The sequence below is a fragment of the Trichomonas vaginalis genome, chromosome IV (genome assembly GCF_026262505.1).
Source record: "Trichomonas vaginalis G3 chromosome IV, whole genome shotgun sequence".
Classification (NCBI taxonomy): Eukaryota; Parabasalia; order Trichomonadida; family Trichomonadidae; genus Trichomonas; species Trichomonas vaginalis.
The window spans coordinates 36,028,129-36,042,828 of record NC_067206.1 but is presented as its reverse complement, the minus strand read 5'-3'; the positions used below and the strand labels follow the sequence as shown (position 1 = coordinate 36,042,828).

Here is a 14,700-nt window from a genome sequence, read left to right as displayed (position 1 = left end):
TAATTTTTTTACAAATGTTATTGGTTGAAATCAAGGTATGAAAAACAGAATTGTAATTCATTGATGTTTATTAAATTTCGTACAATAATCCCAAAATAACCCAAATTATTCAGTTTTGACTGCCTTCTTAAGCAATGATTTGATTTCAGTACTTGTAGCAAGGTCAATCGGTGTTTTATCATCTAATGTCTTCATGTCTGGCTTTGCACCACCGGCAAGAAGTAATCCAATAGAAATCTTATCATTATTTTGAGCTGCGAAGTGGAGAGGTGTGTAGTTCTTAGGTCCAATAATGTTTGGATCAGCCTTCTTGTCGAGAAGAAGCTTCAAGACCATTGAATTTGAAAATTGAGCAGCCATTGAAAGCGGAGTGATGCCAGTATTAGTATAAATATTAACATCTGCGCCAGCCTTGATAATTTCCGACATAATGTCAGTGCTATCAATTTCAGCTGCACAGTGAATTGGAGTTAATTGCCTCTTATTGCGATTAGCAATATCAGCACCTCCGGCAATCAAAATCTGAACAACATCGAGTTTCTTCGCCTTGATTGCTGAATATAATGGAGTCTCGCCAGCGGCATCCATGATATCAATCAAAGCATTCTTCTTAATAAGCAATTGAACGATAGCCGGGAAACCACACCTACTAGCAATATGCAAGGGTGACTCAGAGCTGGCGTCAAGAGCGTTTAAGTCTGCGCCATTATCTGCAAGCCATTCAACAACTTCTGTTTGTCCTGCTTCAACTGCGAAATGTAAAGCGGTACGTTTTGGTTTTTCTGAAATTGCGTTAATAGCATCTGGAAATCTATCAATCAAGTACTCTAATGACTTCAAATCTCCTTTCTTTGCGGCAAGATGTATATTTTCGATGAAATCTTCTGGTGGCTCAACTGTTGATTCGGGCTCTTTGTTCATAGCATTATAAATCTTTACTCTATCGTTATATACGGCTTCTTGGCACGCTGTAAGCTGAGCTGTAAGTTGTGCAATAAGTTTATCTTTCAAAGCTTCTTGAAATTCAAGTTGTTTAATTTGGAGTTGTAATCCTGTGGAATTTGCCTTTGTGGCAAGATCTGAATTCTCACTTTTAAGTTCATGTAATTCCTTCTCGAGGTTTTTGATCTTTTCGGCCTGTGCGTGAATTTTTTCATGTTTTTTCTCAATTAACTGATCGCGAGTTTCAATAGCATCATTTCTTTCTTTGAGCTCCTGTTTGTAAACATGGATTTTTTGCTTCCTAGAGAGACAATGCTGCTTTAAAAACTTAATAGCTTCATTTCTACGTTTCATTGATTGCTGATTTTGACGAATAATTTCTTTGATGACTTCAGCATTCTCATGATCAGGAAGTTGGTCAAGATACTGGTCTACATCCAATACTTCACCACTAAAATCCTCTTCTTCATAGCTTGAGCTCATTTTTTTGAAGAATTTTTCCCTAAAAATCCGTTAAGGGTTCACTGTAAGGCCAAATAAGGTCTATCGTCATCCCAAAAATATTGCTCGAGATGGTGTTTTACTAAGGCCCAAAACTTAAAAAAACACAAAAAAATTAACTTTACTCTTTTGAGATCCTTATCAGATATGCATCAATTTGATGCAGTATCGCAGTTCAAATCTGATTTTTTAATGTAGATGTACTCTAACATCCTTTAAAAAATGCAAAATGATATTAATTAAGCTTTTCATTTCTGTATCATACACGAAACAAAATCATTCATTATACTAAAATTTATCAAAGTTTGATTAATGAAAAAATAATATCTAAATTTTTACATTGAGTCGACTATTGATATGGTTAATATTAAATCTTGTAAAAATTGGCATTATCCAGAATAATACCCACTAAAATACACAATTTTTTTAAAAAAAATTTATCAATTGTTATGGTATATCTTTATGATAATGAATAAAATGCTTATTTTTCATAAGTAAATACATAATTTATGCTTAAACACAAAAAATAACACGAAAATTTTTGGCCAACATATCTAAACTAAGGATAATGGTTTGAATATATAAACAATAATACTTTGTCCAGGGAATTAAATTTATGCTATCCAATTGTCAATTCTTTGAATTTTTTTTAAATGCAAGATATCCTGGCATTAGCCTCAATAAATATATATATTATGCATCATAATATTAGTTTGTAATGGCATTAAAGCGAAATTCCTAATTTCTTCTCAATTAAATTCCTTGAAAAACATTGGAATTAATGATTGGAAATAGGTCAAAAAAATTCCTAATATAAAACTTATACTTAAGATAAAATTAAAATTCGAAAATATCTATTTTTCAAAACACGCATCCAAAAGCGAAAAAATTCGAAAAAATCATGTTCTTATAAAACTCACTGATTTTGCAATTTTTATGAGATTTGAAGTGATAGAATATATTACCATCTTATTGAAACATATGTTTCATTGTTGTATTCACATAATATTAATCAGAACACTAGGAAAAGTGTATTTTCGAAAAATGACGATAACGATTATTTGCAAATCGCCTCTCAATTTTGAGAGACTTTCAATTTTTACAGTGGACCCTTAATTTGTCACTTTTTAAGCGAGTTTAACTGCAGAAGTTACAAACAGACAATATCTAGTGTTGACAATATGATTATTATATAAAGTAAAGATAACAGTGCCTAATGCCTGAGAATGAACATCTGAAATAATGAATTCGAATTAAAATTACATAAATCAATAATGAAATTTGATAATAAAACTGAAAATAAATAGTTCATGTGTGTCATATTTGAATGATTCAATTAATTTTAAAATCTGAAGATTTGTGGATAAAAAAAAATAAACGAGCATTCAAATGCTTTCATTCCTGATTACTTTTTCAATATTTAAAAATAGTGAACCACAAGGTGAATCAGAATTATCAAAAACTATTAATGACATTAAGTCTGCATTAAACAACAAAGATGAAGCAACTATTGCCAAAATAAATTCAAATCTTAAAAATTCGATTCCATTTTTAGGAAAGAATATTAAATTCTTAATAACAAAGATAGAGAAGAAGGGATCTGAATCACAAATGCAGCCACCAGCTGGTAATTCAATATTATTTTTCCCATATTCAGATATAAACGTTCATATTAAATTTTTGGATGTTCCAAGTATTGGAAAAGGTAATGTCAAAGGAAACTTTGATAGTTTTGATGCCTATCATCTAAATCAAAAAACAATGAAAAAAACTAATGCTCCAGTTGATAAAGATGGTAAATTCTTAGATCGCTACTCAGATGATGAATTGGTTCTTCATTTTACAAATTCAAAAGGAAGTATCCTTATTGAATCACTTGATTTTGAGTAATTGCAATAAGGTTGCTGCAATAAACCAACTCGTGACTGTTTAATATATTGATTTATACTCAAAGTTTAATTTAAACTTTTAATTATTGTACAAATATTTTAAAAATTATTTATAAAAAAAGCATAAAAATACATTTAATCACTAAGAATAGCAGAAGCGTTGAGAATTCCCATTGCTAAACCCATAAGAATTTCTGGTATTTTAAGATTTCTGTTTTCTTTCGAGATTTCTCCGTAATTGATTGCAATATAATAAGTAAATACAATCAGAGCATTCTTTGTTATCTGCCAGAATGTTGTAATGCTTGTTCTTTTTCCATGATAAAACTTTCTCATGCATAATTCTACAATATACTTGAACTCTACAATTAAAATGCCAAAGTAGAGACCAAATGAAGTATTTGTGTATATAAAATCTTTCTTTTTTGACCACTCGATAATTCTTAAAAATATTCTCATTTCATTAATGCCTTGGAATAAGGCTGTGAAGTAATACAATAAGCTTGAAATTTTGAAGAAGATATCGTAAGGTGTCAAAAACATTAACGCGTAAACGCCGCAAAAAATTGGGATTAGGATTGGTTTTGATGATATTGGTGAGGTCTTATGGAAAACTTGTGCTGAAAGCTCGCGTCCTGCAAAAGTCATAACTAAAGAAACTAAAAAGCATAGTATGAGCTGTAAAATTCTATTAAGCATGCTATCATTCTCTGATTTCTTGGTGGATATTGATTTTTTAACTCCGTGGCAGCTCCAAAGTACCTCAATTAAAAAGAAAAATGGGTACTGAGGAAAGTTATTCATTACTTGAAATACTTCTTGTGTTCCTGCATGCTTAAGGAACTCTAATCCGTCTTTCATCTTCTGGAATGCTGTCATCTAAAATTTTGAATGCGACCAATGAAACAAGATACTAAATAGTTTGATAACTTCACATTTTAATATTCTTGAAAAAGGCAATGTTTTCCAAAGTAAAAAGACCTCATAAATCTACGAATTGAATCAATTCTTGATATAAATCATAAATTTTACTGTGAAATACAAGTGATACTGAAAACATATTTACCGTGTTAAAATAAATGATTGATTTTGATTTTCAGAGTATTCAAAATTTCTAAACGTGCAAAAAATCATACAAAATGAGTAAGAATTATAAACCTATTATACAAGATCTTGTATCATCTCTTAATGATCTAAAAGTGCGGCGTGAGATAGCTATCGATAGTGGTAATGACTTTCTCAGTCAATTTCTACCTCAAAGATTAGATATTCCCCAAGATCAGCTTGAACGAATTAATCAAAAATACAAAATAGACGAATCAGAATTATACGAAGAGCCTTCAGAAGATAATTATCCTGTCAGACAAAGAACACTTTCATTTTCTAACCAATATATCTTTTCAAAAATCTCTAAGCCTTCACAAGATGAAGCAGAAAAGAAGAAATCCAAAGAACCAGAAGAAGAAAAGCCTAAAATACCGCAAAAACCACCAGTCACTCTTTGTGATCGCGATACTCAAAGTTATAGAAACCAGTTAACGACAACATACAACTTTCCAATCCAAATTTTCGAAGCTCAGAATACTAAACCTGTTATTACTTATAATACTCAAGCAACTAACACAAAAGAAACTCGAAAACGAAATGAAGCTACAAATACAGAAGCGCTTCTTCCACAATACGAAGCTCGATGCATGGAGCTTATTCAAAGCATAATCAATGATGCTCCACTAACAGCATCATCAGTTCCTTCTGAAGAAGCTTTAGGAGATCTACTTTTGCAGTTTGTCAACCAAATTCTCAGAGATGCACCTGATATTGATAATAGTCAGAGACAGAAGCCATCAACACCATCATCTACTCCAAAAGCAGATATTCCTTCACAATCAATTACAAAAGAAAGGCAACTTGCCACAGTTACAGTTCAATGTGATTCTCTTGAAACAGTTGATAATGGAACGCAAACACAAGGAAGGATATCACTCAGAACTCTCGTTAGTAAACCAGGTCCAACAATTGATCCTGTTCAGCCACCTTCTAAACCAGAAACACCTCTTTACATTACTCCAGGACCATCAGTTTCTAATCCAGTTCCAGAAAAGGCCCCAATTCGTATTGGAAACCCAGATTCTGTTGAAAGACCAGAATTTGAATATCCTCCATCCCTAAGAATAGAGGATTCTAATAGTGATATGCAAAAACCATTATCGCCAGCTCCTAAACCACAAAAGCAAAATCTTCAACTTGAAACAATTGTAAGAGAAACATATGATGTAAAGCCAAATCCTCAAAAATCCGATTTGAGACAACGGCAAACAAATACAAGCATGCAAAATCTCATTACACAACTAACTCCAGAGCCTCCTCTTGTTGTCAATGAATTTGATCAAATTCAACAACCAAAGCAACCACAAAATCAACAACCGAAGCCACAACCTGCCAAACCACAAAAGAAAGGAATTGAATTACCACCTCTTGGTCCAATATTTGCATTGCCAAGCGACGTTGAAGAATTTTCTGCATTGGATCTCACTTCAATGCTACAATCTGATAGCGATGATGGAGAATTGCCAAGTGTATCTAGTACTTATTCACCATCTAACGTTTCTTCTCCATCAAATGCATCATCTTCACTTGGAAACGATGCTTCGAGCATTGATACAAGTGCTATTAACAGATTAATTGAAGGAATCTCCGATGATGATGATTCTGAAATAGATTCTAAGTTACAAAGTGCTTTGAATGATATCAGTGTTGGCGAAGTTACATCTAGCATATTAACAGATACAGGTAACATTGCATTCATGGAAACTGATTAATTTATGGTTTTTAATCATTATTTTTGTTTTTATTATTTTTATTTTCTTGTTTTGAATTTATTTATATTGCAAATCCGTTTGTATTACAGAATAAAGTGCATTACTCGTATAAACTTATGCTCATATCAAAAATAATTTCAAAATATTTGATTAACAAATGGCTTTAATACGAATGTCGTGAGCAGGAGCTAACTACATCCTAATATAAGTTCATACATCCACTACTTGCTGAACAAATTAATCGCTTGACAGCGGCAAAATACATTATTTTTGCATCGTCACTTTTATTTGTTTTATAAAATATGTTTTCTCGCAATAAAAACTTAAAGAAAGTATATGTGACACTGAAGAATATGTCCCTCATAGATATTCCACCACATGGAACCCCAATATTCGTTAAAATTAAACAAGATCGCAGCGAATACACTTCTAAGAGTGTCAATATTACGAACAATACTGCAAATTGGACAGAACCTGCAGAGATTAAGTGTATGATTGCTGCTGTTGCCACCGATAAGCATCCACATCCTCTTAGACTTTCTTTCAGGTTCGAAGATGCAAGTGGCAAAGATTTTACGCGATATGGAATTGCGGAAATCGACTGCACTACAGTATTTCACGAAAAAGTACAAAATGTCGAGATATTACTTTCAAATTGCACTTATAATACAAAATTCAGATGTACCATTGATGTTAATACTTCAGCATCTGGACAACCGAATTCTCTTGATAGCTTTTCTACTCCTAAATCAAATTCAATATCTGATTTCCCTTCAACTACAACAAATATTTCAGAAAGATCTGTTGGTGCTTTAGTTACAAACGCTAGGACAGGTGGAACAACTGTCAGTTTCCAAGCTCCTAAGCAACCGTATGAACTTGCACCAGTTCCAATTTCTGAAAAAAGATATCAAGAATTAGAAACTCAAGTTGATGATATTTTATCCAAAATTATTATTGATTCTGCTCAAATGTAATAAATTTTTAATGTCTGTTGTTATTATTCCATTTTGATTTTTTAAAAATCAGTATTTCTTTTAAAATATATCTCCTTAAGTTCACAATTTCTTAGTCCTTTTAAATAAATGAATTTTTCTTATGGGAACAACATTTTCTTGTAAATTGAAATTGCATCTATATGCTAATGTTAAAGTAAGCTTCATGGTTTCATAATTCTTAATTAATTTATGAAGAAATAAAAAAGAATGTAAGTTAATAACACAAAAGTAATTTAACATAATAAAGATAAATAATAGTGTATATTTAAGCTGCCGAAACAAGCTGTGCAAGTTGACCGATCATGTCATTTGGATCCCTATTAATATATGGATGTGCTTCAATGAATTCATCAAGAAGTTTCTTTTGTTCGGCGGCTCGTTGATTTGCATTTTCGAGTTTACTTGTAATTTCTTTCATATTTTCTTCGATCTTAGCAGCCTCTTCTTCTTTCATCTTCAATGAAGCTTCCAATTGAGTGTAATCTTTTTCACTCTGTTCAATTTGCTTCTTAAGTTCGGCGAGCATTTCGTCCATTGCTCTTCTTTCTTCTTCTTTATCTTTGAGTCCTTGACGAAGTTTCTGCAATTCAAGTGAGAATTTATTGTTTGTGTTCCTATCACGTTCTGCATTTGCATTCCTGTGATTGATTTCATCTATTGATTTTTGATTTCTATCAGAAATCTCCACCAAATGATCATTTTTAGCCATCAACTCTGATACTGAAAATATCAAAGCTTCTGTAGTATTTTTGAGTGTTTGGAGTTGATTGAGCTTTTCTAGTTTTGCCTTGTACTTTTCATCGATTTCTTTTCTCTTTAGAATGTTGTTTTTCACAAGGTCATCAATAGCCCTTTCTTCATCTTCAACAGATTGAAGTTTTGCTTCCAATTGAGCACTTAATTTCTCAACTTGCTCCTGAGCTTCGGCAATAGATAATGGCTGGGACTTATATTTGATTTCTGGTGATTTAGATGGCATTGGACTGACAATAGGATTTTTTGCATAACTTTCTTTAAATGCATCAAGTTGTTTTTGCTTTGATTCAAGCCCTTCTCGGCGAACACTATTATCTTTTTCTAAAGCAACAATTTCTTCAAGAATCTTATCAATAATTTGTTGTCCATCGTCAGATTGAATTTGGTTATGTCTTTGTTCGGTTTCATTTGCATCTCTTTCGGCATCTGCAACAATAGACTCTTCATAATCAAGATTGTCAATAGGATCAGTTAAGATTTGCTGGGTTTGGTGCCTTCTTGCATCTAAATCATCTAAATTTTCTTCGAGTGTATTCTTAGAATTAATGTATTTTTGCTCATCTGATACTAATTGCTGCATTTTTTGTTGTGCTTCAGAAAAATCTATGTTTCTTTGTTTAAGAATTTCTCTTTTGTTATCTATCCGCTGTTTCATAAGTTGAATATTAGTCTGTAGTAGACCATAATCAACAACACATGGCCTTATCTCTCTGAGTTTCGATTCTTCACTCTCAATTAAAATCTTTGCTTTTTGCAATTCTGTCTTAATCTTTTCTATAATAGTTTTCACACGTTCAGCCTTTTTCGAGCTTGCTATGTATTGATCTTTTGCTTTTTCATAAGAGGAATTGTTTTCTTCGAATTTCTTTCTTCTTATACGTAATGATTTTTCTATTTCGTTTTGCTGAATTTTCTGTATTTTGTTAGCCTTTTTCATACTTTCTAGTTTGGAATTAAGATCACGTACAGCTGCATTCAATCGAGATTTTTTGCGTGATTTTTCTTTAATAGATGCTTCAAGTTTTTGATATTCTTCTTTAAACTGCTTCACTTGGTCATTGTCTTCGGCATCATCATCAAATATAAGTTTCCTTTCTGTAGGTGAGCTGAGTTTCTCATGATTCATTTTAAACGTATACATTTTGAAATTTTTATATAAATTATCGGCGTGGAGCGCAATTTTTTGACAACAATAAAAATAATTATTTGCATATCTAAGAAACTCATTTTATATGTTAAATCTCCTTATCCTACTCCTCTCCTCTACTTTGAGAAAAATCCTTTCAAAAAAAAATTAATAATGAGTTCGAAGAATATTTTTCCCTATGAAAAAATTGATATTTTTATTAATAATTGTAAACATAGCATTTATCTGACTCTGTCTTTTCACGTATACATGGATATGAATCAAGTCCATGTACAGTGATCTAGTCCCCAATCTCAAATGAATGCTATATTCAGTTCATTTACTATAGTTATTTGAGATTAGCACTATGTGAAAGGAAAAGTTCTACAATTTCTTTTCGATTATAATATTTCGCAATATAAAGAGCTGTTCTTCCCATTTTATCTATTTCATTGATATTTGCACCATGTAGAAGGAGAACTGTGGCAGTTTCTTTACTATTATTAAAGGCTGTGTGATGAAGGGGTGTTCTTCCTTCTTGATCTTTTTCATGGATATTTGCACCATGAAAAAGGAGAACTTGGGCAATTTCTTTACTATTATTATATGCAGCCTGATGAAGAGCTGTTTCACCGTTTTCATCTTGTACATCAATTTTTAAACCGTGTGATAGAAGAAGTTCAACTATTTCTTTAGAATTAATTGCTGCATAATGAAGAGCTGTCCATTTCCTCGTATCTTCTGCATTGACATCTGCTCCATGTGAAAGAAGAAGTTCTACAATTTCTTTATTATTATTTGCTGCTGCCAAATGAAGAGCTGTTCCTCCCCAGCAAATAGAACTATAACTATTGGGTGCTCTTTTATTAGGATTTGCTCCAGCTGAAAGAATAATTTCAGCCATCTCCGTATCATTATTATTACATGCATTTATGAGAGCCGTTCCTTGAGAATTAACTTCTGCATTAATATATGCACCAAAAGAAATGATCATGATTGGAAGAGATGGAATATAAAACCTTAATGAATACACAAGGCACTCGTTCAAATTTGTTGCTTTATCAAAATAAACTAAAAATGATTCAAGATTATTATATTCTGCATAGTGTTCTAATTTGATCATTATATAGTGTTCATTCTTCAAAAATGTGACAAAATCAATATTATGTGAAATAATTGCATATTTCATGCATTTTTTATCTGGTTTTTGATATTTCAAACATTCAATCAAGATCTCTTGATTTCTTCCTAAAATGACAATTGTAAACACGTTTGAGTTATTTCTGAGTCATATTTCGTTCTTAAGAACTTGAAACAATCAACTGCTCCATGATAACAGCATAATTCAAGTAATGAATATCCTTTACCAGAATCTGGATATAAATTGCTTACAAGTTTTTTGTTTTCATCAAATCCTTCTCTTTCTGTGAATGATATGAATACCCCTAAGTCATTATCCATAATAGACTTGAAAAGTGGAAACTTTGCATGAATATCTAGATCATCTTGAGTCATTTTTCCGAAATCGCTAGATTTATCCAGTTTAATTCCGTATTCTTTGTAAAACAGGTAGTTAGAAATAGTTGGGATATTATTGACTTCTATTACTTGATAATCATCTGATATGAGTTTCGCAAGTTTCAAATATGACTTTGTGTAGCGGTTATTATAAGGAATTATCTGTAAAATGTCTCTTATTATACATTTGGGGAAATATTTCTTTGAATCAATCAGTTTGTTTTTGATCTTTTTGTAAATTGAGTTTAATTCTTCTTCGCTTACCGTTTTTAACTGATATAACGCATTGTATATCTCTATATGGTAATTATAATCACTTCTAAATTCGCTGTATCTATTTAGATGAGTGACTTGTTTAGTCATTTAAAAATTGTTAGAAAAGTCGTAAATTTTAATTTGTAACAAAATATTAAGTCAGGTGTATATATAATGTCACATGAATTAGATAATTCCTTATTGAAAATTTATATAATGAAAGGTAGTGCAAACCTAATATTTTGTTACAAATTAAAATTTACGACTTGACATGAATGAAAGACAATTAGATGAGTGACTTGTTTAGTCATTTAAAAATTGTTAGAAAAGTCGTAAATTTTAATTTGTAACAAAAATTAATGAATCTTTTGACATGATTGAAAGACAATTTGAAAATATGAGATATTAAGTCAGGTGTATATATAATGTATGTGTATGTGGATCGTTCATCTGACTAAACTTCTACCGAAGCGATATGCATATGAGAGTTCATCCGAAGCGTTATGCATAAAGAAACAATCATTAAGTTTGCACTACCTTTCATTGTCTTTCAATCATGTCAAAAGATTCATTAACTTGTTTCCAAATCATGGAAGAATCTTAAGATATCCTGAAAATCAAAATCAACCAGTAGAAGAAATAATACTCTGATACCTGTATCATAAAAGGTATTTGCCGCATTTGTGATGTTGAAGACTTGGTATTTAGTTTCGGCAAGGAGTTTGCAAAGGGTATCCTGCTGCCGCTTTTTTCCATCTTTCCTCGCTGAGGGCAACATTTGACTCCTTTTGTGATCGTTTATTTTTTTATAAATTAAGTTCATGATAATAAATTCATAATGAGCAAATTGAATATGACGTATATATGTGCTAATTAAGTAAGGATGTCAATTCGGAAAATTGTTTTCATTTTAGGAGAATATAATTTTCCTTTTCGAAAATTTAAAAAGTGAGACGCGCAGGATTCGAACTTTTTAAAAAGTTGATTTAAATATATTCTAGTGTGGATTCTAAGGATAATATCATATTTAAAATACGAATATACTAGTTTAGGTGGTATAATTTTTTCGATAAATTTGAGAGCATGTACGTTTAGGGCATCAAAAGTGTCAATTCGCTCAGCGAAAGCTGAGCTAGCTTCGTTCTCGAAAGAATAGGGAAGGAGTGAAAGAGAGTGATACAGATGTTGACACATTCATATCATTTCAACAAATTTTGATCAAATTGAAATGCAATGAAATTCAATTCACTTCATATCCTTCAGTCAGTACATTGACATCCTTCTACATCACAATGATAACTCGTGCATCAATAGTTCTACAACTAACTCAGAAAAAACAAGATTTTTCCTTCCAGCTTACAGTTTTTAAAAAGTTTTGATGATAAAAATCACTCTACTCTTGTTTATCGATATGTTGTGATAGTAGGTAAACGTATTCTTATCGATATTAATAAAAATATTTTTACGAAAATCTGAACCAATTACAGAGTTATTCATAAAGTTTATGATAACTGTAATTACTTCATCTTTGTTTTATATTTGAATAAACAATTTAATTTAATTTGCATAATTTTTTTTAGTTGAAAGACAGGAAACTTAGTTGAGTTTGTATTATTTTTATCGTTCAATTCATTGTATATGTGAGTGATCCAGATATTTAAGATATTTAGAAAAAATTTATTAATTTGATTAACAAATTTTAATCAAAATAGCAAAAATCTATTTGATAGCTGTAAGCAAATAATAATTTCTATTTCAACCAAAATCACTTATTTTCATCTAAACGTATAAAATTGTCAATTTTATGAGAATAAATTTAAAATCTCATGAAATATAAAGGAGAGTAATATTTTTCAATTTTCTTTTTTTCTTTCTCTCAAATATTTTCTATTGGGAATTTTCTTGTTATCAAAAAATAATTTTAATATTTGTTTATTTCATTACATACAATAAAATTTTAAAAACTCTATTTCTTCACAAGAAAATTTTTTTCCTTCATATGAAGAAACATTTTGTTCTCCATTTGATGCTGAGTCTAAATCTCGATTTTTGAATTTTCTTCTTTCCAAATTTCTTTTTTCCAAATTAGAAGTTTAATTCAAATTTTCAATAGTTTATATATTTTCTCAAACCGTCTTAGATTTTCTCGCTTTTTAGGGATTTTCTCTCAAAATATTCAAAAATAGTAATACCAATACATGTGTCTAATATACTTTAAAACCACTTAATTTCTAATTTCTTTTTCCATTTGACAAATAAAGGGTTATCCACACTTGTCAACTTATTTATGAATAAACATTGGAATTTATAAATTCCAAATTGATTGGAATTTCGAAACAACTTTTGTTTGGAAATTCCAAATAAAAAATATGAAGATTCCGATCACCTACCTGTTCATACTTTTGACGGTTTTTCCATATCTAGGGTTTTCATACTTGCGACGGTTTTTCCAAATTCTAACCGTTCATAAATAGGGTACCCTATTCATAAATTCCGTCGCCTTTATGAATAAGTCTATTTTAATATGAGTTAACTAAGAGCAAATATGTCTTGTAAACATGTTTTAGAAATATGCTTTGAATGGAGATTGAATAAAAAATGTCTTCTGGCAATCACAATTTACCATTTCTTTGAAAAAAATTGATCAAAAATTTTTGAATGAAAAATTGAGTTTCAAAAAAAAGTCTGTCTAGACTTTTCAATGCTCGATTTTAAGGTTCCGTTAAAATCGAGCTAATCATTGAAAGCTATGACAGACTTTCATATTTCTTCGGACTGTTTCAGAGAATTGAGCCTGCGCTCAATTCTCTGAAAAGTCCGGAAAAATATGTTAAAATTGTCTATACCCTTGCAGCATAGCTTAAAATTTTTTAATCAAGATTGATGGTAAAATATAAAGAAAAATTTTGAATAAATTTACGATAAAAAATTTAAGTGAATTCATTTTTGTCAAATGATTGGAAGAATAGTTCTCCCAGAAAGAATCAAAACTAACATACTCATCAGTAAGTATTGATGGTATCCAGCAAGATACATTCCTTTCTTATACAATTAAACAAGTTTTCACGAATACTACAGGTCAAAACACTGACATCACATACTGTTTCCCAAACGAACCACAATTCTGCACATATGATTCTCTTTTCATTGTTGATGGTAAGGAGATTCGGCCTCAACTTCGTGTAAAAGAAGAGGCTAAGAAAGAATTCGAAGAAGCAAAGAACGCCGGCCATCATGCTATGCTTGGTGAAGACATTGGCAATGGTCTTAGCAGTTTCCATCTCGGCAATCTTCCTGCTGGCAAAACAGCCGAAATTCACCTTAAAGTCTCATTCTTTGCCGACATCAACGAGAACGGCTACTACTACAAGTTCCCACTAACACACAGGTACCAGAATGGCGCAGTTACCAGCGACTACTCAGACAATCCAGAATCATTCCATTTCGCAACTACAATCAAAACACAGAGAGATATACAAGACCTTAAAGTATCTGTTGATGGCACCAAAGACGTCAAAGATGCTCACAACGCCACATTTGTCACAAATAATCCACCAGCAAAAGACGCAATTGTTATTGAGACCCATATCAAAGACGAAGATAAGAATATTGCCATTTAAAGTGATGGCTACATTGCTATCACTACATATTCATTCTTCGAAGGTCCAATTGATTCGAATTCTGAATTCTACTTCATTTTTGATTGCTCTGGTTCAATGTCTGGCCGATGCATTAATAATGCTATTAAATGTATGCGCTTATTCATTCAATCTCTTCCAGTTGGTTGCAGATTTTCAATTCTCGAATTCGGATCTCATTTCGAAACAGTTCTTCCTCCATGCGATTACACTGATGAGAATGTTGCTAATGCCATGAATCTTCTTGATAACATCAGT

The 14,700-nt window shown here is 31.3% G+C and overlaps 10 protein-coding genes across 10 annotated transcripts, besides 3 other annotated features; 4 read left to right on the top strand and 6 right to left on the bottom strand.

Moving 5' to 3' along the window:
- Positions 1–70: 70 nt before the first annotated feature.
- TVAGG3_0230180 (Ankyrin repeat family) lies at positions 71–1,451 on the bottom strand (the record flags this gene model as incomplete). Its single annotated transcript, XM_051227316.1, has 1 exon — positions 106–921. One exon carries the CDS (start codon positions 919–921, stop codon positions 106–108), a length of 816 nt encoding a protein of 271 aa, XP_051112302.1.
- A 9-nt stretch (positions 1,452–1,460) lies between these two features.
- Positions 1,461–2,555: a mobile genetic element.
- Positions 2,556–2,818: 263 nt separating this feature from the next.
- On the top strand, positions 2,819–3,427 carry TVAGG3_0230160 (uncharacterized protein; the record flags this gene model as incomplete). The annotated part of the gene is made up of 1 exon (XM_001319912.2): positions 2,833–3,333. One exon carries the CDS (start codon positions 2,833–2,835, stop codon positions 3,331–3,333), a length of 501 nt encoding a protein of 166 aa, XP_001319947.1.
- Positions 3,428–3,455: 28 nt separating this feature from the next.
- On the bottom strand, positions 3,456–4,239 carry TVAGG3_0230150 (uncharacterized protein; the record flags this gene model as incomplete). Its single annotated transcript, XM_001319911.1, has 1 exon — positions 3,468–4,211. The coding sequence occupies one exon, from the start codon at positions 4,209–4,211 to the stop codon at positions 3,468–3,470; it is 744 nt and encodes a 247-aa protein (XP_001319946.1).
- Positions 4,240–4,471: 232 nt separating this feature from the next.
- Positions 4,472–6,151, top strand: TVAGG3_0230140 (uncharacterized protein; the record flags this gene model as incomplete). The annotated part of the gene is made up of 1 exon (XM_001319910.1): positions 4,472–6,151. One exon carries the CDS (start codon positions 4,472–4,474, stop codon positions 6,149–6,151), a length of 1,680 nt encoding a protein of 559 aa, XP_001319945.1.
- Positions 6,152–6,504: 353 nt separating this feature from the next.
- Positions 6,505–7,128, top strand: TVAGG3_0230130 (uncharacterized protein; the record flags this gene model as incomplete). The annotated part of the gene is made up of 1 exon (XM_001319909.1): positions 6,505–7,128. One exon carries the CDS (start codon positions 6,505–6,507, stop codon positions 7,126–7,128), a length of 624 nt encoding a protein of 207 aa, XP_001319944.1.
- Positions 7,129–7,151: 23 nt separating this feature from the next.
- Positions 7,152–7,196: a mobile genetic element.
- Positions 7,152–7,196: a terminal%2Cinverted (terminal inverted repeat of LTR286 transposon ID:TVAGG3_0230120).
- A 217-nt stretch (positions 7,197–7,413) lies between these two features.
- On the bottom strand, positions 7,414–9,032 carry TVAGG3_0230110 (uncharacterized protein; the record flags this gene model as incomplete). Its single annotated transcript, XM_001319908.1, has 1 exon — positions 7,415–9,031. One exon carries the CDS (start codon positions 9,029–9,031, stop codon positions 7,415–7,417), a length of 1,617 nt encoding a protein of 538 aa, XP_001319943.1.
- Positions 9,033–9,380: 348 nt separating this feature from the next.
- On the bottom strand, positions 9,381–10,220 carry TVAGG3_0230100 (ATP binding; the record flags this gene model as incomplete). Its single annotated transcript, XM_001319907.1, has 1 exon — positions 9,381–10,220. The coding sequence occupies one exon, from the start codon at positions 10,218–10,220 to the stop codon at positions 9,381–9,383; it is 840 nt and encodes a 279-aa protein (XP_001319942.1).
- A 59-nt stretch (positions 10,221–10,279) lies between these two features.
- On the bottom strand, positions 10,280–10,912 carry TVAGG3_0230090 (protein of unknown function (DUF3447); the record flags this gene model as incomplete). Its single annotated transcript, XM_001319906.1, has 1 exon — positions 10,280–10,912. One exon carries the CDS (start codon positions 10,910–10,912, stop codon positions 10,280–10,282), a length of 633 nt encoding a protein of 210 aa, XP_001319941.1.
- A 463-nt stretch (positions 10,913–11,375) lies between these two features.
- TVAGG3_0230080 (uncharacterized protein) lies at positions 11,376–11,582 on the bottom strand (the record flags this gene model as incomplete). The annotated part of the gene is made up of 1 exon (XM_051227315.1): positions 11,376–11,582. The coding sequence occupies one exon, from the start codon at positions 11,580–11,582 to the stop codon at positions 11,376–11,378; it is 207 nt and encodes a 68-aa protein (XP_051112301.1).
- A 2,461-nt stretch (positions 11,583–14,043) lies between these two features.
- TVAGG3_0230070 (vault protein inter-alpha-trypsin domain-containing protein) lies at positions 14,044–14,424 on the top strand (the record flags this gene model as incomplete). The annotated part of the gene is made up of 1 exon (XM_001319905.1): positions 14,044–14,424. One exon carries the CDS (start codon positions 14,044–14,046, stop codon positions 14,422–14,424), a length of 381 nt encoding a protein of 126 aa, XP_001319940.1.
- Positions 14,425–14,700: the final 276 nt, after the last annotated feature.